Source organism: Oncorhynchus kisutch, unplaced genomic scaffold (assembly GCF_002021735.2).
Source record: "Oncorhynchus kisutch isolate 150728-3 unplaced genomic scaffold, Okis_V2 scaffold727, whole genome shotgun sequence".
NCBI classification, from domain to species: Eukaryota; Metazoa; Chordata; class Actinopteri; order Salmoniformes; family Salmonidae; genus Oncorhynchus; species Oncorhynchus kisutch.
In genome coordinates, this window is record NW_022262672.1 from 955,774 (window position 1) to 978,972 (window position 23,199).

At 40.0% G+C, this 23,199-nt stretch overlaps 1 protein-coding gene across 1 annotated transcript in view; it reads right to left on the reverse strand.

Annotated features, from left to right (window-relative positions):
* The window catches only part of LOC116361512 (FERM, ARHGEF and pleckstrin domain-containing protein 1-like), a 133,205-nt gene that overhangs the window by 92,769 nt on the left and 17,237 nt on the right, over window positions 1-23,199 (reverse strand). The window contains 2 exon segments of the mRNA XM_031816004.1: window positions 11,614-11,728; window positions 13,309-13,406. Of these exon segments, the coding sequence (XP_031671864.1) occupies window positions 11,614-11,728; window positions 13,309-13,406 (213 nt within the window).

Genomic DNA, 23,199 nt, shown 5'->3' on the forward strand with positions numbered 1-23,199 from the left:
ATTAAACTAATAGAACCCATTAAACTAATAGAATCCATTAAACTAATAGAATCCATGTATATACAACTAATAAAATCCATTAAACTAATAAAATCCATTAAACTAATAGAACCCATTAAACTAATAGAATCCACTAAACTAATAGAATCCATTAAACTAATAGAACCCATTAAACTAATAGAATCCATTAAACTAATAGATCCATTAAACTAATAACCCATTAAACTAATAGAATCCATTAAACTAATAGAATCCATTAAACTAATAGAATCCATTAAACTAATAGAATCCACTAAACTAATAGAATCCACTAAACTAATAGAATCCACTAAACTAATAGAATCCATTAAACTAATAGAATCCATTAAACTAATAGAATCCACTAAACTAATAGAATCCATTAAACTAATAGAATCCACTAAACTAATAGAATCCATTAAACTAATAGAATCCATTAAACTAATAGAATCCATTAAACTAATAGAATCCATTAAACTAATAGAATCCATGTATATACAACTAATAGAATCCATTAAACTAATAGAACCCACTAAACTAATAGAATCCATTAAACTAATAGAATCCATTAAACTAATATAACCCATTAAACTAATAGAATCCATGTATATACAACTAATAGAATCCATGTATATACAACTAATAGAATCCATTAAACTAATAGAATCCATTAAACTAATATAACCCATTAAACTAATAGAATCCATGTATATACAACTAATAGAACCCATTAAACTAATAGAATCCATTAAATTAATAGAATCCATTAAACTAATAGAATCCATGTATATACAACTAATAGAATCCATTAAACTAATAGAATCCATTAAACTAATAGAATCCATTAAACTAATAGAATCCATTAAACTAATAGAATCCAATAGAATCCACTAAACTAATAGAATCCATGTATATACAACTAATAGAATCCATTAAACTAATAGAACCCATTAAACTAATAGAATCCATGTATATACAACTAATAGAATCCATTAAACTAATAGAACCCATTAAACTAATAGAACCCATTAAACAAATAGAACCCATTAAACTAATAGAATCCATTAAACTAATAGAATCCATTAAACTATAGAATCCATGTATATACAATTAATAGAATCCATTAAACTACTAGAATCCATTAAACTACTAGAACCTATTAAACTAATAGAATCCATTAAACTAATAGAATCCATTAAACTAATAGAATCCATGTATATACAACTAATAGAATCCATTAAACTAATAGAACCCACTAAACTAATAGAATCCATTAAACTAATAGAATCCATTAAACTAATATAACCCATTAAACTAATAGAATCCATGTATATACAACTAATAGAATCCATGTATATACAACTAATAGAATCCATTAAACTAATAGAATCCATTAAACTAATATAACCCATTAAACTAATAGAATCCATGTATATACAACTAATAGAACCCATTAAACTAATAGAATCCATTAAATTAATAGAATCCATTAAACTAATAGAATCCATGTATATACAACTAATAGAATCCATTAAACTAATAGAATCCATTAAACTAATAGAATCCATTAAACTAATAGAATCCATTAAACTAATAGAATCCACTAAACTAATAGAATCCATTAAACTAATAGAATCCATTAAACTAATAGAATCCACTAAACTAATAGAATCCATTAAACTAATAGAATCCATTAAGCTAATAGAATACATTAAACTAATAACCCATTAAACTAATAGAATCCATGTATATACAACTAATAGAATCCATTAAACTAATATAACCCATTAAACTAATAGAATCCATGTATATACAACTAATAGAATCCATGTATATACAACTAATAGAATCCATTAAACTAATAACCCATTAAACTAATAGAATCCATGTATATACAACTAATAGAATCCATTAAACTAATAACCCATTAAACTAATAGAATCCATGTATATACAACTAATAGAATCCATTAAACTAATATAACCCATTAAACTAACAGAATCCATGTATATACAACTAATCAAATCCATTAAACTAATAGAATCCATTAAACTAATAGAACACATTAAACTAATAGAACACATTAAACTAATAGAATCCACTAAACTAATAGAATCCATTAAACTAATAGAATCCATTAAACTAATAGAATCCATGTATATACAACTAATAGAATCCATTAAACTAATAGAACCCATTAAAACTAATAGAATCCATGTATATACAACTAATAGAATCCATTAAACTAATAGAACCCATTAAACTAATAAACCCATTAAACAAATATAATCCATTAAACTAATAGAATCCATTAAACTAATAGAATCCATTAACTAATAGAATCCATGTATATACAATTAATAGAATCCATTAAACTACTAGAATCCATAAACTAATAGAATCCATTAAACTAATAGAATCCAGTAAACTAATAGAATCCATTAAACCTAATAGAATCCATGTATATACAACTAATAGAATCCATTAAACTAATAGAACCCACTAAACTAATAGAATCCATTAACTAATAGAATCCATTAAACTAATATACCCATTAAACTATAGAATCCATGTATATACAACTAATAGAATCCATGTATATACAACTAATAGAATCCATTAACTAATAGAATCCATTAAACTAATATAACCCATTAAACTAATAGAATCCATGTATATACAACTAATAGAACCCATTAAACTAATAGAATCCATTAAATTAATAGAATCCATTAAACTAATAGAATCCATGTATATACAACTAATAGAATCCATTAAACTAATAGAATCCATTAAACTAATAGAATCCATTAAACTAATAGAATCCATTAAACTAATAGAATCCATTAAACTAATAGAATCCACTAAACTAATAGAATCCATTAAACTAATAGAATCCACTAAACTAATAGAATCCATTAAACTAATAGAATCCACTAAACTAATAGAATCCACTAAACTAATAGAATCCATTAAACTAATAGAATCCATTAAACTAATAGAATACATTAAACTAATAACCCATTAAACTAATAGAATCCATGTATATACAACTAATAGAATCCATTAAACTAATATAACCCATTAAAATAATAGAATCCATGTATATACAACTAATAGAATCCATGTATATACAACTAATAGAATCCATTAAACTAATAACCCATTAAACTAATAGAATCCATGTATATACAACTAATAGAATCCATTAAACTAATAACCCATTAAACTAATAGAATCCATGTATATACAACTAATAGAATCCATTAAGCTAATAGAATACATTAAACTAATAACCCATTAAACTAATAGAATCCATGTATATACAACTAATAGAATCCATTAAACTATATAACCCATTAAACTAATAGAATCCATGTATATACAACTAATAGAATCCATGTATATACAACTAATAGAATCCATTAACTAATAACCCATTAAACTAATAGAATCCATGTATATACAACTAATAGAATCCATTAACTAATAACCCATTAAACTAATAGAATCCATGTATATACAACTAATAGAATCCATTAAACTAATATAACCCATTAAACTAACAGAATCCATGTATATACAACTAATCAAATCCATTAAACTAATAGAATCCATTAAACTAATAGAACACATTAAACTAATAGAACACATTAAACTAATAGAATCCACTAAACTAATAGAATCCATTAAACTAATAGAATCCATTAAACTAATAGAATCCATTAAACTAATAGAATCCATGTATATACAACTAATAGAATCCATTAAACTAATAGAACCCATTAAACTAATAGAATCCATGTATATACAACTAATAGAATCCATTAAACTAATAGAACCCATTAAACTAATAGAACCCATTAAACAAATATAATCCATTAAACTAATAGAATCCATTAAACTAATAGAATCCATTAAACTAATAGAATCCATGTATATACAATTAATAGAATCCATTAAACTACTAGAATCCATTAAACTAATAGAATCCATTAAACTAATAGAATCCATTAAACTAATAGAATCCATTAAACTAATAGAATCCATGTATATACAACTAATAGAATCCATTAAACTAATAGAACCCACTAAACTAATAGAATCCATTAAACTAATAGAATCCATTAAACTAATATAACCCATTAAACTAATAGAATCCATGTATATACAACTAATAGAATCCATGTATATACAACTAATAGAATCCATTAAACTAATAGAATCCATTAAACTAATATAACCCATTAAACTAATAGAATCCATGTATATACAACTAATAGAACCCATTAAACTAATAGAATCCATTAAATTAATAGAATCCATTAAACTAATAGAATCCATGTATATACAACTAATAGAATCCATTAAACTAATAGAATCCATTAAACTAATAGAATCCATTAAACTAATAGAATCCATTAAACTAATAGAATCCATTAAACTAATAGAATCCACTAAACTAATAGAATCCATTAAACTAATAGAATCCACTAAACTAATAGAATCCACTAAACTAATAGAATCCATTAAACTAATAGAATCCATTAAACTAATAGAATACATTAAACTAATAACCCATTAAACTAATAGAATCCATGTATATACAACTAATAGAATCCATTAAACTAATATAACCCATTAAAATAATAGAATCCATGTATATACAACTAATAGAATCCATGTATATACAACTAATAGAATCCATTAAACTAATAACCCATTAAACTAATAGAATCCATGTATATACAACTAATAGAATCCATTAAACTAATAACCCATTAAACTAATAGAATCCATGTATATACAACTAATAGAATCCATTAAACTAATATAACCCATTAAACTAACAGAATCCATGTATATACAACTAATCAAATCCATTAAACTAATAGAATCCATTAAACTAATAACCCATTAAACGAATAGAATCCATTAAACGAATAGAATCCATTAAACGAATAGAATCCATTAAACTAATAGAACCCATTAAACTAATAGAACCCATTAAATTAATAGAATCCATTAAACTAATAGAATCCATGTATATACAACTAATCAAATCCATTAAACTAATAGAATCCATTAAACTAATAGAATCCATTAAACTAATAGAATCCATTAAACTAATAGAATCCATTAAACTAATAGAATCATAATCCATTAAACTAATAGAATCCATTAACTATAGATCCATTATATACAACTAATAGAACCCATTAAACTAATAGAACCCATTAAACTAATAGAACCCATTAAATTAATAGAATCCATTAAACTAATAGAATCCATGTATATACAACTAATCAAATCCATTAAACTAATAGAATCCATTAAACTAATAGAATCCATTAAACTAATAACCCATTAAACTAATAGAATCCATGTATATACAACTAATAGAATCCATTAAACTAATAGAATCCATTAAACTAATATAACCCATTAAACTAATAGAATCCATGTATATACAACTAATAGAACCCATTAAACTAATAGAATCCATTAAATTAATAGAATCCATTAAACTAATAGAATCCATTAAACTAATAGAATCCATGTATATACAACTAATAGAATCCATTAAACTAATAGAATCCATTAAACTAATAGAACACATTACACTAATAGAACACATTAAACTAATAGAACCCACCAAACTAATAGAATCCGTTAAACTAATAGAATCCATTAAACTAATAGAATCCATTAAACTAATAGAATCCATTAAACTAATAGAATCCATTAAACTAATAGAATCCATTAAACTAATAGAATCCATTAAACTAATAGAATCCATTAAACTAATAGAATCCACTAAACTAATAGAATCCACTAAACTAATAGAATCCACTAAACTAATAGAATCCATTAAACTAATAGAATCCATTAAACTAATAGAATCCATTAAACTAATAGAATCCATGTATATACAACTAATAGAATCCATTAAACTAATAGAACCCATTAAACTAATAGAATCCATGTATATACAACTAATAGAACCCATTAAACTAATAGAACCCATTAAACTAATAGAACCCATTAAACAAATAGAACCCATTAAACTAATAGAATCCATTAAACTAATAGAATCCATTAAACTAATAGAATCCATGTATATACAATTAATAGAATCCATTAAACTACTAGAATCCATTAAACTAATAGAATCCATTAAACTAATAGAATCCATTAAACTAATAGAATCCATTAAACTAATAGAATCCATTAAACTAATAGAATCCATGTATATACAACTAATAGAATCCATTAAACTAATAGAACCCATTAAACTAATAGAATCCATGTATATACAACTAATAGAATCCATTAAACTAATAGAACCCATTAAACTAATAGAACCCATTAAACAAATAGAACCCATTAAACTAATAGAATCCATTAAACTAATAGAATCCATGTATATACAATTAATAGAATCCATTAAACTACTAGAATCCATTAAACTAATAGAATCCATTAAACTAATAGAATCCATTAAACTAATAGAATCCATTAAACTAATAGAATCCATGTATATACAACTAATAGAATCCATTAAACTAATAGAACCCACTAAACTAATAGAATCCATTAAACTAATAGAATCCATTAAACTAATAACCCATTAAACTAATAGAATCCATGTATATACAACTAATAGAATCCATGTATATACAACTAATAGAATCCATTAAACTAATAGAATCCATTAAACTAATATAACCCATTAAACTAATAGAATCCATGTATATACAACTAATAGAACCCATTAAACTAATAGAATCCATTAAATTAATAGAATCCATTAAACTAATAGAATCCATTAAACTAATAGAATCCATGTATATACAACTAATAGAATCCATTAAACTAATAGAATCCATTAAACTAATAGAATCCATTAAACTAATAGAATCCATTAAACTAATAGAATCCACTAAACTAATAGAATCCATTAAACTAATAGAATCCATTAAACTAATAGAATCCATTAAACTAATAGAATCCACTAAACTAATAGAATCCATTAAACTAATAGAATCCATTAAACTAATAGAATCCATTAAACTAATAACCCATTAAACTAATAGAATCCATGTATATACAACTAATAGAATCCATTAAACTAATAACCCATTAAACTAATAGAATCCATGTATATACAACTAATAGAATCCATTAAACTAATAACCCATTAAACTAATAGAATCCATGTATATACAACTAATAGAATCCATTAAACTAATATAACCCATTAAACTAACAGAATCCATGTATATACAACTAATCAAATCCATTAAACTAATAGAATCCATTAAACTAATAACCCATTAAACTAATAGAATCCATTAAACGAATAGAATCCATTAAACGAATAGAATCCATTAAACTAATAGAATCCATTAAACTAATAGAACCCATTAAACTAATAGAACCCATTAAATTAATAGAACCCATTAAACTAATAGAACCCATTAAATTAATAGAATCCATTAAACTAACAGAATCCATGTATATACAACTAATCAAATCCATTAAACTAATAGAATCCATTAAACTAATAGAATCCATTAAACTAATAGAATCCATTAAACTAATAGAATCCATTAAACTAATAGAATCCATTAAACTAATAGAATCCATTAAACTAATAGAATCCATGTATATACAACTAATAGAATCCATTAAACTAATAACCCATTAAACTAATAGAATCCATGTATATACAACTAATAAAATCCATTAAACTAATAAAATCCATTAAACTAATAGAACCCATTAAACTAATAGAATCCACTAAACTAATAGAATCCATTAAACTAATAGAACCCATTAAACTAATAGAATCCATTAAACTAATAGAATCCATGTATATACAACTAATAAAATCCATTAAACTAATAAAATCCATTAAACTAATAGAACCCATTAAACTAATAGAATCCACTAAACTAATAGAATCCATTAAACTAATAGAACCCATTAAACTAATAGAATCCATTAAACTAATAGAATCCATTAAACTAATAGAATCCATTAAACTAATAGAATCCACTAAACTAATAGAATCCACTAAACTAATAGAATCCATTAAACTAATAGAATCCATTAAACTAATAGAACCCATTAAACTAATAGAATCCACTAAACTAATAGAATCCATTAAACTAATAGAACCCATTAAACTAATAGAATCCATTAAACTAATAGAATCCATGTATATACAACTAATAAAATCCATTAAACTAATAAAATCCATTAAACTAATAGAACCCATTAAACTAATAGAATCCACTAAACTAATAGAACCCATTAAACTAATAGAATCCACTAAACTAATAGAATCCATTAAACTAATAGAATCCATTAAACTAATAGAATCCATTAAACTAATAGAATCCATTAAACTAATAGAATCCACTAAACTAATAGAATCCATTAAACTAATAGAATCCACTAAACTAATAGAATCCATTAAACTAATAGAATCCACTAAACTAATAGAATCCATTAAACTAATAGAATCCATTAAACTAATAGAATCCATTAAACTAATAACCCATTAAACTAATAGAATCCATGTATATACAACTAATAGAATCCATTAAACTAATAGAACCCATTAAACTAATAGAATCCATGTATATACAACTAATAGAATCCATGTATATACAACTAATAGAATCCATTAAACTAATAACCCATTAAACTAATAGAACCCACTAAACTAATAGAATCCATTAAACTAATAGAATCCATGAACATAATGCTTGCTTAACCAATATGTTGGATAATATATTGCCCTCCGCCTCCCCACCAACACACGAGAGACTTTGAGTTACTAAATCTGCTGAGTGGAAATAGTTTCCTGTTTCCTGTATGTGGGCCTGAATTAGGCACTTCCATCCTTCCTGCTCTGATCTGGGCTGGCTGGTCTCCTGAGGGACAGTGGTTGGTTTGGGGGGTTGAGAGGGGCCCGGTTTGGTAGGATAGACACAGAGGGTGTAGAGGATAGGGCAGACAGAGAGTGTAGAGGGGGTAGAGGGGGTTGGTAGGGCAGACAGAGAGGGGGGGTTAGTAGGGCAGACAGAGATTGTAGAGGAGGTTGGTAGGATAGACACAGAGGGTGGAGAGGATAGAGGGGGTTGGTAGGACAGACACAGAGGGCAGAGGGGGGCAGAGGGGGTAGGAGGGCAGACAAAGTGTAGAGGGAGTAGGTAGGGCAGACACAGAGGGTAGAGGGGGTTGGTAGGGCAGATAGAGAGGGAGTAAAAGGGGGCATGGAAGACTAGGGGTAGGGTCATCTGATCCTAGATCTGTGGTTAGGGACAACGTCTACACCCAGGGAGGACTAGGGGTAGGGTCATCTGATCCTAGATCTGTGGTTAGGGACAACGTCTACACCCAGGGAAGACTAGGGGTAGGGTCATCTGATCCTAGATCTGTGGTTAGGGACAAAGTCTACACCCAGGGAAGACTAGGGGTCATCTGATCCTAGATCTGTGGTTAGGGACAACGTCTACACCCAGGGAAGACTAGGGGTAGGGTCATCTGATCCTAGATCTGTGGTTAGGGACAACGTCTACACCCAGGGAAGACTAGCTAGGGGTAGGGTCATCTGATCCTAGACCTGTGGTTAGGGACAACGTCTACACCCAGGGAAGACTAGGGGTAGGGTCATCTGATCCTAGATCTGTGGTTAGGGACAACGTCTACACCCAGGGAAGACTAGGGGTCATCTGATCCTAGATCTGTGGTTAGGGACAACGTCTATACCCAGGGAAGACTAGGGGTAGAGTCATCTGATTCTAGATCTGTGGTTAGGGACAACGTCTACACCCAGATCTACACCCAGACTAAAGCGTAGGACTGGTGCCCATCTCTGGGAGAGAGAGCAGAGGGTTAGGGAGGGATGAGAGGGAGGAAGTGGCCCTGGCACACACCCAAGGAATGGATGAGTCATCTCAGCTGGAATTCAGGGATGGAGGACAGGGACAGTCTTGTTCCATCAGTCCCACAATAGTTTTACAGGGAAGGCTGGAAGGCAGGGGGCGCTTTATGGATGACCATCTCTAACCATCTGTGTGGCCGCAGGGACAGAGACAGGGACAGAGACAAGGACAGGGACGGAGACGGGGACAGGGATGGGAACAGGGACAGAGACAGGGACGGCGACAGGGACAGGGACAGGGATGGGAACAGGGACGGGGACAGGGACAGAGAGAGGGACAGAGACGGGGACAGGGACGGGGACAGGGACAGGGACAGAGACGGGGACAGAGACGGGGACAGAGACAGAGACGTTGACGGGGACAGAGACAGACGTTGACGGGGACAGAGACAGGGACAGGGACAGAGACGTTGCCTGTCAGATTAACAACACTGCTCTGACGCTGGCTGGATGCTAGACACTACAGTACTGCATTACATAACACTGGGCCTTGGCTACTGATGTACATCAAGCTTCATCTACAGCAGCTAAATCACCATCTAACTTCTCATCTTTCTGATGTAATCTGTCATGTGCCTTTTTACTGAGGAATGGCTTCTGTCTGGTCAGTCTACCGTTAAAGGCCTGATTGGTGGAGTGCTGCAGAGATGGTTGTCCTTCTGGAAGGTTCTCCTATCTCCACAGACGAACTCTGGAGCGCTGTCAGAGTGACTATCGAGTCTTGGCCACCTCCCTGACCAAGGCCCTTCTCCCCCGATTGCTTAGTTTGGCCGGGCGGCCAGTTCGAGGCAGAATCTTAGTGGTTACAAACTTTTCATTTATAAGGCCACTGTGTTCTTGGAGACCTTTCCCCAGATGTGTACCTCGACCTTTCCCCAGATGTGTACCTCGACCTTTCCCCAGATGTGTACCTCGACCTTTCCCCAGATGTGTACCTCGACCTTTCCCCAGATGTGTACCTCGACCTTTCCCCAGATGTGTACCTCGACCTTTCCCCAGATGTGTACCTCGACCTTTCCCCAGATGTGTACCTCGACCTTTCCCCAGATGTGTACCTCGACCTTTCCCCAGATGTGTACCTCGACCTTTCCCCAGATCTGTACCTCGACACTCCTTGCAAACATTTCTAAAAACCTGTTTTTGCTTTGACATTATGGGGTATTGTGTAAAGATATGAAAAAATTATAATTTGAATCCATTTTAGAATAAGGCTGTAACCTAACAAAATGTGGATTAAAGTCAAGGGTTCTGAATATTTTCCAAAGGCATGGTACATCATCCCCCCCCCCAAAAAAAATATTGGTTACTGATTAGTATGCGGTTGAATCAAACATACATTGAATTTCCCACTTTAATTTACTGAACAAGTAAATCCGTGATTTCCGGCAGCCAACGTTGTAAATAGCAGCATTGTGATGCCGTAGGCCTGTAGCTAGGAGAAACACGAGGCGAAACACGACAACCCAATCTAAATAAACACGCCTCCATTAAAGACAAACACCACATCATCTGGTAGCCTGGCAACCGCGGAGACATCGCTATTTCAGAACCGCGGACAGCGATCGGTAGTCCACACTTTGTATGTGACCCAAACTCCAACTTTGCAGGAGGGTCCAGAGAAAGGTAGAGTGACTCACACGTGCTTGTGGTGGTACTCTGTGATCTTGTCCATCAGAGCGTCCTGGTTAGGCATGTACTTGTTGTGAAGAAGGTGCTGAAAACTCTGGACCTCGTCAAAGTCCCCGATCTCAGCTGTGGAGAGAAGAGAGGAGAGACCGAGAAAGAGGGAAAGATAAGAGAGAGTAGAAGAGAGAAAGGGGAGAGAGAGGAGAGACGAGAGAGAGGAGAGACGAGAGGGAGGAGAAAGGGGAGAGAGAGGAGAGACGAGAGGGAGGAGAAAGGGGAGAGAGAGGAGAGACGAGAGGGAGGAGAAAGGGGAGAGAGAGGAGACGAGAGGGAGGAGAAAGGGGAGAGAGAAGAGACGAGAGGGAGGAGAAAGGGGAGAGGGAGGAGAAAGGGGAGAGGGAGGAGTGACGAGAGGGAGGAGAGACAAGAGGGAGGAGAAAGGGGAGAGGGAGGAGAGACGAGAGGGAGGAGAGACGAGAGGGAGGAGAGACGAGAGGGAGGAGAAAGGGGAGAGAGAGGAGAGACGAGAGGGAGGAGAAGGGGAGAGAGAGGAGAGACGAGAGGGAGGAGAAGGGGAGAGAGAGGAGAGACGAGAGGGAGGAGAAGGGGAGAGAGAGGAGAGACGAGAGGGAGGAGAAAGGGGAGAGGAGTGTTACTGAATAACCAAGAGGAGAGTTCAATCCACACAGACGTCACCCCACTAGAGCCTGAACTGGCAGCTTTTCCCTCTGTCAGTTATTCAGCGACAGTCTCTCCAGATTACCCCACTAGAGCCTGAACGGATGAGAACGGGACAGGTTCCTTGGCCGTTACACACTGGAGTACACGCTGGAGTACACACTGGAGCCGGTACACACTGGAGTACACACTGGAGCCGTTACACAATGGAGCCGTTACACAATGGAGCCGTTACACAATGGAGCCGTTACACACTGGAGCCGGGAACACACTGGAGTACACACTGGAGTACACACTGGAACACACACTGGAACCGGGAACACACTGGAACCGGGAACACACTGGAGTACACACTGGAGCCATTACACACTGGAGCCGTTACACACTGGAGCCATTACACACTGGAGTACACACTGGAGTACACACTGGAACCGGGAACACACTGGAGTACACACTGGAACCGGGAACACACTGGAGTACACACTGGAACCGGGAACACACTGGAGTACACACTGGAGCCGTTACACACTGGAGCCGTTACACACTGGAGTACACACTGGAGTACACACTGGAGCCGGGAACACACTGGAGTACACACTGGAGCCGGGAACACACTGGAGCCGGGAACACACTGGAGTACACACTGGAGCCGGGAACACACTGGAGCCGGGAACACACTGGAGCCGGGAACACACTGGAGCCGGGAACACACTGGAGCCGGTAACACACTGGAGCCGGTAACACACTGGAGCCGGTAACACACTGGAGCCGGGAACACACTGGAGCCGGGAACACACTGGAGCCGGGAACACACTGGAGCCGGGAACACACTGGAGCCGGAACACACTGGAGCCGGGAACACACTGGAGCCGGGAACACACTGGAGCCGGGAACACACTGGAGCCGGGAACACACTGGAGCCGGGAACACACTGGAGCCGGGAACACACTGGAGCCGGGAACACACTGGAGCCGGGACTAAAATAAATCAGGAAGCTCTAACTATATTATAATAAACAGCATGCTTACACTGGACGATATGAGAGACCAGCAGAGCAGCACTGGTGGCGTTGCAGGTCAGACGTCCACACGCCAGATCATGCTTTATCTGGAGAGCAAACAGGTAGCTGAGAGAGGAGAGAGGAGGAGAGAGAGAGGAGAGAGGAGAATGAGAGAGAGAGACGGAGAGAGAGAAGGAGAGAGAGAGGAGAAGGAGAGAGGAGAAGGAGAGAGTAGAAGGAGAGAGTAGAAGGAGAGAGAGAAGGAGAGAGAGGAGGAGAGAGAGAGGAGAAGGAGAGAGTAGAAGGAGAGAGTAGAAGGAGAGAGTAGAAGGAGAGAGTAGAATGAGAGAGTAGAAGGAGAGAGTAGAATGAGAGAGTAGAAGGAGAGAGTAGAATGAGAGAGACGGAGAGAGAGAAGGAGAGAGAGGAGGAGAGAGAGAGGAGAAGGAGAGAGGAGAAGGAGAGAGTAGAAGGAGAGAGTAGAATGAGAGAGTAGAAGGAGAGAGTAGAAGGAGAGAGACGGAGAGAGAGAAGGAGAGAGAGGAGGAGAGAGAGAGGAGAAGGAGAGAGGAGAAGGAGAGAGTAGAATGAGAGAGTAGAAGGAGAGTAGAATGAGAGAGACGGAGAGAGAGAAGGAGAGAGAGGAGGAGAGAGAGAGGAGAAGGAGAGAGGAGAAGGAGAGAGTAGAAGGAGAGAGACGGAGAGAGAGAAGGAGAGAGAGGAGAATGAGAGAGAGAGACGGAGAGAGAGAGGAGGAGAGAGAGGAGAAGGAGCGAGAGAGAGGAGAAGGACAGAGAGGAGAAGGAGAGAGAGAGGAGAAGGAGAGAGAGAGGAGAAGGAGCGAGAGAGGAGAAGGAGCGAGAGAGAGAGAGAGAGAGGAGAAGGAGAGAGAGAGAGAGAGAAAGAGTGGGAGAAAACATGAGAGGATACGCATGGTAACTATTAACCTTTGGTCTGCACAGTCAGAAACCTGGTGTGTAATGGCATAGTCTTGAAAACCCAACCCGCCTTACAGGGTTAACTAAAAGTCACGTCAGTTGCCTTGACAGAGTGTGAATCCACAAACAGCATGAGAATGTTGCCAAGCCATAAAACAGCCCTCCATCCATCTAAATGAATCGCCGAGCTGACAAGGACAAAATCTGTTGTTCTGCCTCTGAGCAAGGCAGTAAACCCACTGTTCCCCTGAGCAAGGCAGTTAACCCACTGTTCCCCTGAGCAAGGCAGTTAACCCACTGTTCCCCTGAGCAAGGCAGTTAACCCACTGTTCCCCCTGAGCAAGGCAGTTAACCCACTGTTCCCCTGAGCAAGGCTGTTAACCCACTGTTCCCCTAAGCAAGGCTGTTAACCCACTGTTCCCCCTGAGCAAGGCTGTTAACCCACTGTTCCCCTAAGCAAGGCTGTTAACCCACTGTTCCCCTAAGCAAGGCTGTTAACCCACTGTTCCCCCTAAGCAAGGCTGTTAACCCACTGTTCCCCCTAAGCAAGGCTGTTAACCCACTGTTCCCCCTAAGCAAGGCTGTTAACCCACTGTTCCCCCTAAGCAAGGCTGTTAACCCACTGTTCCCCCTAAGCAAGGCTGTTAACCCACTGTTCCCCCTAAGCAAGGCTGTTAACCCACTGTTCCCCTAAGCAAGGCTGTTAACCCACTGTTCCCCCTGAGCAAGGCTGTTAACCCACTGTTCCCCTGAGCAAGGCAGTTAACCCACTGTTCCCCCTGAGCAAGGCAGTTAACCCACTGTTCCCCTGAGCAAGGCAGTTAACCCACTGTTCCCCCTGAGCAAGGCAGTTAACCCACTGTTCCCCCTGAGCAAGGCTGTTAACCCACTGTTCCCCTAAGCAAGGCAGTTAACCCACTGTTCCCCTGAGCAAGGCAGTTAACCCACTGTTCCCCTGAGCAAGGCAGTTAACCCACTGTTCCCCTGAGCAAGGCAGTTAACCCACTGTTCCCCTGAACAAGGCAGTTAACCCACTGTTCCCCTGAACAAGGCAGTTAACCCACTGTTCCCGTGCGCCGAAGACGTGGATGTCGATTAAGGCAGCCCCCCCACACCTCTCTGATTCAGAGGGTTGGGTTGAATTCGGAAGACACATTTCAGCTCAAGGTGTTCAGTTACAACTGACTAGGAAACCCCCCTTTCCCTTTCCAACCGCCTAGGAATCCCCCCTTTCCCTTTCCAACCGACTAGGAATCCCCCCTTTCCCTTTCCAACCGACTAGGAATCCCCCTCTTTCCCTTTCCAACCGACTAGGAATCCCTCCTTTCCAACCGACTAGGAATCCCCCCTTTCCCTTTCCAACTGACTAGGTATCCCCCTTTCCAACTGACTAGGTATCCCCCCTTTCCAACTGACTAGGTATCCCCCCTTTCCCTTTCCAACAGACTAGGAATCCCCCCTTTCCAACCGACTAGGAATCCCCCCTTTCCCTTTCCAACCGACTAGGAATCCCCCCTTTCCAACCGACTAGGAATCCCCCCTTTCCAACCGACTAGGAATCCCCCCTTTCCAACCGACTAGGAATCCCCCCTTTCCAACCGACTAGGAATCCCCCCTTTCCAACCGACTAGGAATCCCCCCTTTCCAACCGACTAGGAATCCCCCCTTTCCAACCGACTAGGAATCCCCCCTTTCCAACTGACTAGGTATCCCCCCTTTCCAACTGACTAGGTATCCCCCCTTTCCAACTGACTAGGTATCCCCCCTTTCCAACTGTCATTAATAACTTCACCATGCTCAAAGGGTTTTTAAATTTATGCTTCCTTTTGTTTTTACCCACCTACCAATGGGTGCCCGTCTTTGCGAGGCACTGGACCACCTCCCTGGTCTTAGCGGCTGGAACTGTGTTTGAAATTCACTGCTTGACTGAGGTCTTTTTCCATATCATTGTATGTGTGGGTTACAGAGATGGGGCAGTCATTCAAAAATCATGTTAAACACTATTATTGCACACAGAGTCCAAGATATTACAGATTTTAATGTATTTTATTCTAAAAACATAATTCATAATATAACATTGAGTCTCGTCCCTCAACAGTGGGTTACACTGTGTCTCGTCCCTCAACAGCCTTGGTTTCTCAAATGACCGCCTCGCCTGGTTCACTAACTACTTCTCAGATAGAGTTCAGTGTGTCAAATCGGAGGGCCTGTTGTCCGGTCCTCTGGCAGTCTATGGGGGTGCCACAGGGTTCAATTCTCAGGCCGACTCTTTTCTCTGTATATATCAATGATGTCGCTCTTGCTGCTGGTGATTCTCTGATCCACCTCTACGCAGACGACACCATTCTGTATACTTTTGGCCCTCCGTTGGACACTGTTAACAACAAGCTTCAATGCCATATAACACTCCTTCCGTGGCCTCCAACTGCTCTTAAATGCTAGTAAAACGAAATGCATGCTCTTCAAACGATTGCTGCCTCCATCTGCCCGCCCGACTAGCATCACTACTCTGGACGGTTCTGACTTAGAATATGTGGACAACTACAAATACCTAGGTGTCTGGTTAGACTGTAAACTCTCCTTCCAGACTCACATTAAGCATCTCCAATCCAAAATTAAATCTAGAATCTGCTTCCTATTTCGCAACAAAGCATCCTTCACTCATGCTGCCAAACATACCCTCGTAAAACTGACTACCGATCCTCGACTTTGGCGATGTCATTTACAAAATAGCCTCCAACACTCTACTCGACAACTTGGATGCAGTCTATCACATTGCTATCCGTTTTGTCACCAAAGCCCCATATACTACCCACCACTGCGACCTGTATGCTCTCGTTGGCTGGTCCTCGCTTCATACTTGTCGCCAAACCCACTGGCTCCAGGTCATCTATAAGTCTTTACTAGGTAAAGCCCCACCTTATCTCAGCTCACTGGTCACCATAACAACATCCACCCGTAGCTCGCGCTCCAGCAGGTATATTTCCATGGTCACCCCCAAAGCCAACACCTCCTTTGGCCGCCTTTCCTTCCAGTTCTCTGCTGCCAAAGACTGGAACGAATTGCAAAAATCACTGAAGTTGGAGTCTTATATCTCCCTCTCTAACTTTAAGCATCAGCTATCTGAGCAGCTTACCGACCGCTGCAGCTGTACACAACCAATCTGTAAATATCCCATCCAACCAACTACCTACCTCATCCCCATATTGGTTTTGTTTTTCTGCTCTTTTGCACACCAGTATTTCTACTTGCACATCCTGATCTGCACATCTATCACTCCAGTGTTAATCTGCTAAACTGTAATTACTACTATGGTCTATTTATTGCCTTACCTCCTCACGCCATTTGCACACACTGTATATAGACTTCTCTATTGTGTTATTGACTGTATGTTTGTTTACTCCATGTGTAACTCTGTGTTGTTTACTCCATGTGTAACTCTGTGTTGTTGACTCCATGTGTAACTCTGTGTTGTTGACTCCATGTGTAACTCTGTGTTGTTGACTCCATGTGTAACTCTGTTTTGTTGACTCCATGTGTAACTCTGTGTTGTTGACTCCATGTGTAACTCTGTGTTGTTGACTCCATGTGTAACTCTGTGTTGTTGACTCCATGTGTAACTCTGTGTTGTTGTCTGTTCACACTGCTTTTGCTTGATCTTGGTCACTGTTGTAAATGAGAACTGGTCTACCTGGTTAAACAAAGGTGATCTGGTCTACCTGGTTAAACAAAGGTGATCTAGTCTACCTGGTTAAACAAAGGTGATCTGGTCTACCTGGTTAAACAAAGGTGATCTGGTCTACCTGGTTAAACAAAGGTGATCTGGTCTACCTGGTTAAACAAAGGTGATCTGGTCTACCTGGTTAAACAAAGGTGATCTGGTCTACCTGGTTAAACAAAGGTGATCTGGTCTACCTGGTTAAACAAAGGTGATCTGGTCTACCTGGTTAAACAAAGGTGATCTGGTCTACCTGGTTAAACAAAGGTGATCTGGTCTACCTGGTTAAACAAAGGTGATCTGGTCTACCTGGTTAAACAAAGGTGATCTGGTCTACCTGGTTAAACAAAGGTGATCTGGTCTACCTGGTTAAACAAAGGTGATCTGGTCTACCTGGTTAAACAAAGGTGATCTGGTCTACCTGGTTAAACAAAGGTGATCTGGTCTACCTGGTTAAACAAAGGTGATCTGGTCTACCTGGTTAAACAAAGGTGATCTGGTCTACCTGGTTAAACAAAGGTGATCTGGTCTACCTGGTTAAACAAAGGTGATCTGGTCTACCTGGTTAAACAAAGGTGATCTGGTCTACCTGGTTAAACAAAGGGGATCTGGTCTACCTGGTTAAACAAAGGTGATCTGGTCTACCTGGTTAAACAAAGGTGATCTGGTCTACCTGGTTAAACAAAGGTGATCTGGTCTACCTGGTCCCCCAACAGAAGGTTACACTGTGTCTCACTGTGTCTCGTCCCTAAACAGTAGGTTACACTGTGTCTCGTCCCTCAACAGTAGGTTACACTGTGTCTCGTCCCTTCAACAGTAGGTTACACTGTGTCTCACTGTGTCTCGTCCCTCAACAGTAGGTTACACTGTGTCTCGTCCCTCAACAGTAGGTTACACTGTGTCTCGTCCTTCAACAGTAGGTTACACTGTGTCTCGTCCTTCAACAGTAGGTTACACTGTGTCTCGTCCCTAAACAGTAGGTTACACTGTGTCTCGTCCCTAAACAGTAGGTTACACTGTGTCTCGTCCCTCAACAGTAGGTTACACTGTGTCTCGTCCCTTCAACAGTAGGTTACACTGTGTCTCACTGTGTCTCGTCCCTCAACAGTAGGTTACACTGTGTCTCGTCCCTCAACAGTAGGTTACACTGTGTCTCATCCTTCAACAGTAGGTTACACTGTGTCTCGTCCTTCAACAGTAGGTTACACTGTGTCTCGTCCTTCAACAGTAGGTTACACTGTGTCTCGTCCCTCAACAGTAGGTTACACTGTGTCTCGTCCCTCAACAGTAGTTTACACTGTGTCTCACTGTGTCTCATCCTTCGACAGTAGGTCTCACTGTGTCTCGTCCTTCAACAGTAGGTTACACTGTATCTCGTCCTTCAACAGTAGGTTACACTGTGTCTCGTCCTTCAACAGTAAGTTACACTGTGTCTCGTCCTTCAACAGTAAGTTACACTGTGTCTCATCCTTCAACAGTAGGTTACACTGTGTCTCGTCCTTCAACAGTAGTTTACACTGTGTCTCGTCCTTCAACAGTAGTTTACACTGTGTCTTGTCCTTCAACAGTACGTTACACTGTGTCTCGTCCCTCAACAGTAGGTTACACTGTGTCTCACTGTGTCTCGTCCTTCAACAGTAGGTTACACTGTGTCTCGTCCCTCGACAGTAGGTTACACTGTGTCTCGTCCTTCGACAGTAGGTTACACTGTGTCTCGTCCTTCAACAGTAGTTTACACTGTGTCTCGTCCTTCAAGAGTAGGTTACACTGTGTCTCGTCCTTCAACAGTAGGTTACACTGTGTCTCGTCCTTCGACAGTAGGTTACACTGTGTCTCGTCCTTCGACAGTAGGTTACACTGTCTCGTCCCTCGACAGTAGGTTACACTGTGTCTCGTCCTTCGACAGTAGGTTACACTGTGTCTCGTCCTTCAACAGTAGGTTACACTGTGTCTCGTCCTTCAACAGTAGGTTACACTGTGTCTCGTCCTTCAACAGTAGGTTACACTGTGTCTCGTCCTTCAACAGTAGGTTACACTGTGTCTCGTCCTTCGACAGTAGGTTACACTGTGTCTCGTCCCTCGACAGTAGGTTACACTGTGTCTCGTACTTCAACAGTAGGTTACACTGTGTCTCGTACTTCAACAGTAGGTTACACTGTGTCTCGTCCCTCGACAGTAGGTTACACTGTGTCTCGTCCTTCAACAGTAGGTTACACTGTGTCTCGTCCTTCAACAGTAGTTTAACTGTGTCTCGTCCTTCAACAGTAGGTTACACTGTGTCTCGTCCTTCGACAGTAGGTTACACTGTGTCTCGTCCTTCAACAGTAGGTTACACTGTGTCTCGTCCTTCAACAGTAGGTTACACTGTGTCTCGTCCCTCAACAGTAGGTTACACTATGTCTCGTCCTTCAACAGTAGGTTACACTGTGTCTCGTCCTTCGACAGTAGGTTACACTGTCTCGTCCCTCGACAGTAGGTTACACTGTGTCTCGTCCTTCAACAGTAGGTTACACTGTGTCTCGTCCTTCAACAGTAGGTTACACTGTGTCTCGTCCTTCAACAGTAGGTTACACTGTGTCTCGTCCCTCGACAGTAGGTTACACTGTGTCTCGTCCCTCAACAGTAGGTTACACTGTGTCTCGTCCTTCAACAGTAGGTTACACTGTGTCTCGTCCTTCAACAGTAGGTTACACTGTGTCTCGTCCTACAACAGTAGGTTACACTGTCTCGTCCTTCGACAGTAGGTTACACTGTCTCGTCCCTCGACAGTAGGTTACACTGTGTCTCGTCCTTCAACAGTAGGTTACACTGTGTCTCGTCCTTCAACAGTAGGTTACACTGTGTCTCGTCCTTCAACAGTAGGTTACACTGTGTCTCGTCCCTCGACAGTAGTTTACACTATGTCTCGTCCTTCAACAGTAGGTTACACTGTGTCTCGTCCTTCGACAGTAGGTTACACTGTGTCTCGTCCCGCGACAGTAGGTTACACTGTGTCTCGTCCCTCGACAGTAGGTTACACTGTGTCTCGTCCTTCAACAGTAGGTTACACTGTGTCTCACTGTGTCTCGTCCTTCAACAGTAGTTTACACTGTGTCTCGTCCTTCAAGAGTAGGTTACACTGTGTCTCGTCCTTCGACAGTAGGTTACACTGTGTCTCGTCCTTCAACAGTAGGTTACACTGTGTCTCGTCCTTCAACAGTAGTTTACACTGTGTCTCGTCCCTCAACAGTAGTTTACACTGTGTCTCGTCCCTCAACAGTAGGTTACACTGTGTCTCGTCTCTCAAAAGTAGGTTACACTGTGTCTCGTTCTTCAACAGTAGGTTACACTGTGTCTCGTCCCTCAACTGTAGGTCACACTGTGTCTCGTCCCTCGACAGTAGGTTACACTGTGTCTCGTCCCTCAACAGTAGGTTACACTGTGTCTCACTGTGTCTCGTCCCTCAACAGTAGGTTACACTGTGTCTCGTCCTTCAACAGTAGGTTACACTGTGTCTCGTCCTTCAACAGTAGGTTACACTGTGTCTCGTCCTTCAACAGTAGGTTACACGGTGTCTCGTCCTTCAACAGTAGGTTACACTGTGTCTCGTCCCTCAACAGTAGGTTACACTGTGTCTCGTCCCTCGACAGTAGTTTACACTATGTCTCGTCCTTCAACAGTAGGTTACACTGTGTCTCGTCCTTCAACAGTAGTTTACACTGTGTCTCGTCCCTCAACAGTAGGTTACACTGTGTCTCACTGTGTCTCGTCCTTCAACAGTAGGTTACACTGTGTCTCGTCCTTCAACAGTAGGTTACACTGTGTCTCGTCCTTCGACAGTAGGTTACACTGTGTCTCGTCCTTCGACAGTAGGTTACACTGTGTCTCGCCCCTCGACAGTAGGTTACACTGTGTCTCGTCCTTCAACAGTAGGTTACACTGTGTCTCGTCCCTCGACAGTAGGTTACACTGCGTCTCGTCCTTCAACAGTAGGTTACACTGTGTCTCACTGTGTCTCGTCCTTCAACAGTAGTTTACACTGTGTCTCGTCCTTCAACAGTAGGTTACACTGTGTCTCGTCCTTCGACAGTAGGTTACACTGTGTCTCGTCCTTCAACAGTAGGTTACACTGTGTCTCGTCCCTCAACAGTAGGTTACACTGTGTCTCGTCCCTCAACAGTAGGTTACACTGTGTCTCGTCCCTCAACAGTAGGTTACACTGTGTCTCGTCCCTCGACAGTAGTTTACACTATGTCTCGTCCTTCAACAGTAGGTTACACTGTGTCTCGTCCTTCAACAGTAGTTTACACTGTGTCTCGTCCCTCAACAGTAGGTTACACTGTGTCTCACTGTGTCTCGTCCTTCAACAGTAGGTTACACTGTGTCTCGTCCCTCAACAGTAGGTTACACTGTGTCTCGTCCCTCGACAGTAGGTTACACTGTGTCTCGTCTCTCAACAGTAGGTTACACTGTGTCTCGTCCCTCGACAGTAGGTTACACTGTGTCTCGTCCCTCAACAGTAGGTTACACTGTGTCTCACTGTGTCTCGTCCCTCAACAGTAGGTTACACTGTGTCTCGTCCCTCAACAGTAGGTTACACTGTGTCTCACTGTGTCTCGTCCCTCAACAGTAGGTTACACTGTGTCTCGTCCCTCGACAGTAGGTTACACTGTGTCTCGTCCTTCAACAGTAGGTTACACTGTGTCTCGTCTCTCAACAGTAGGTTACACTGTGTCTCGTCCTTCAACAGTAGGTTACAGTGTGTCTCGTCCCTCAACAGTAGGTTACACTGTGTCTCGTCCTTCAACAGTGGGTTACACTGTGTCTCGTCCCTCAACAGTAGGTTACACTGTGTCTCGTCCCTCAACAGTAGGTTACACTGTGTCTCGTCCCTCAACAGTAGGTTACACTGTGTCTCGTCCCTCGACAGTAGGTTACACTGTGTCTCGTCCCTCTACAGTAGGTTACACTGTGTCTCGTCCCTCAACAGTAGGTTACACTGTGTCTCACTGTGTCTCGTCCCTCAACAGTAGGTTACACTGTGTCTCGTCCCTCAACAGTAGGTTACACTGTGTCTCACTGTGTCTCGTCCCTCAACAGTAGGTTACACTGTGTCTCGTCCTTCAACAGTAGGTTACAGTGTGTCTCGTCCCTCAACAGTAGGTTACACTGTGTCTCGTCCTTCAACAGTGGGTTACACTGTGTCTCGTCCTTCAACAGTAGGTTACACTGTGTCTTGTCCCTCAACAGTAGGTTACACTGTGTCTCGTCCCTCAACAGTAGG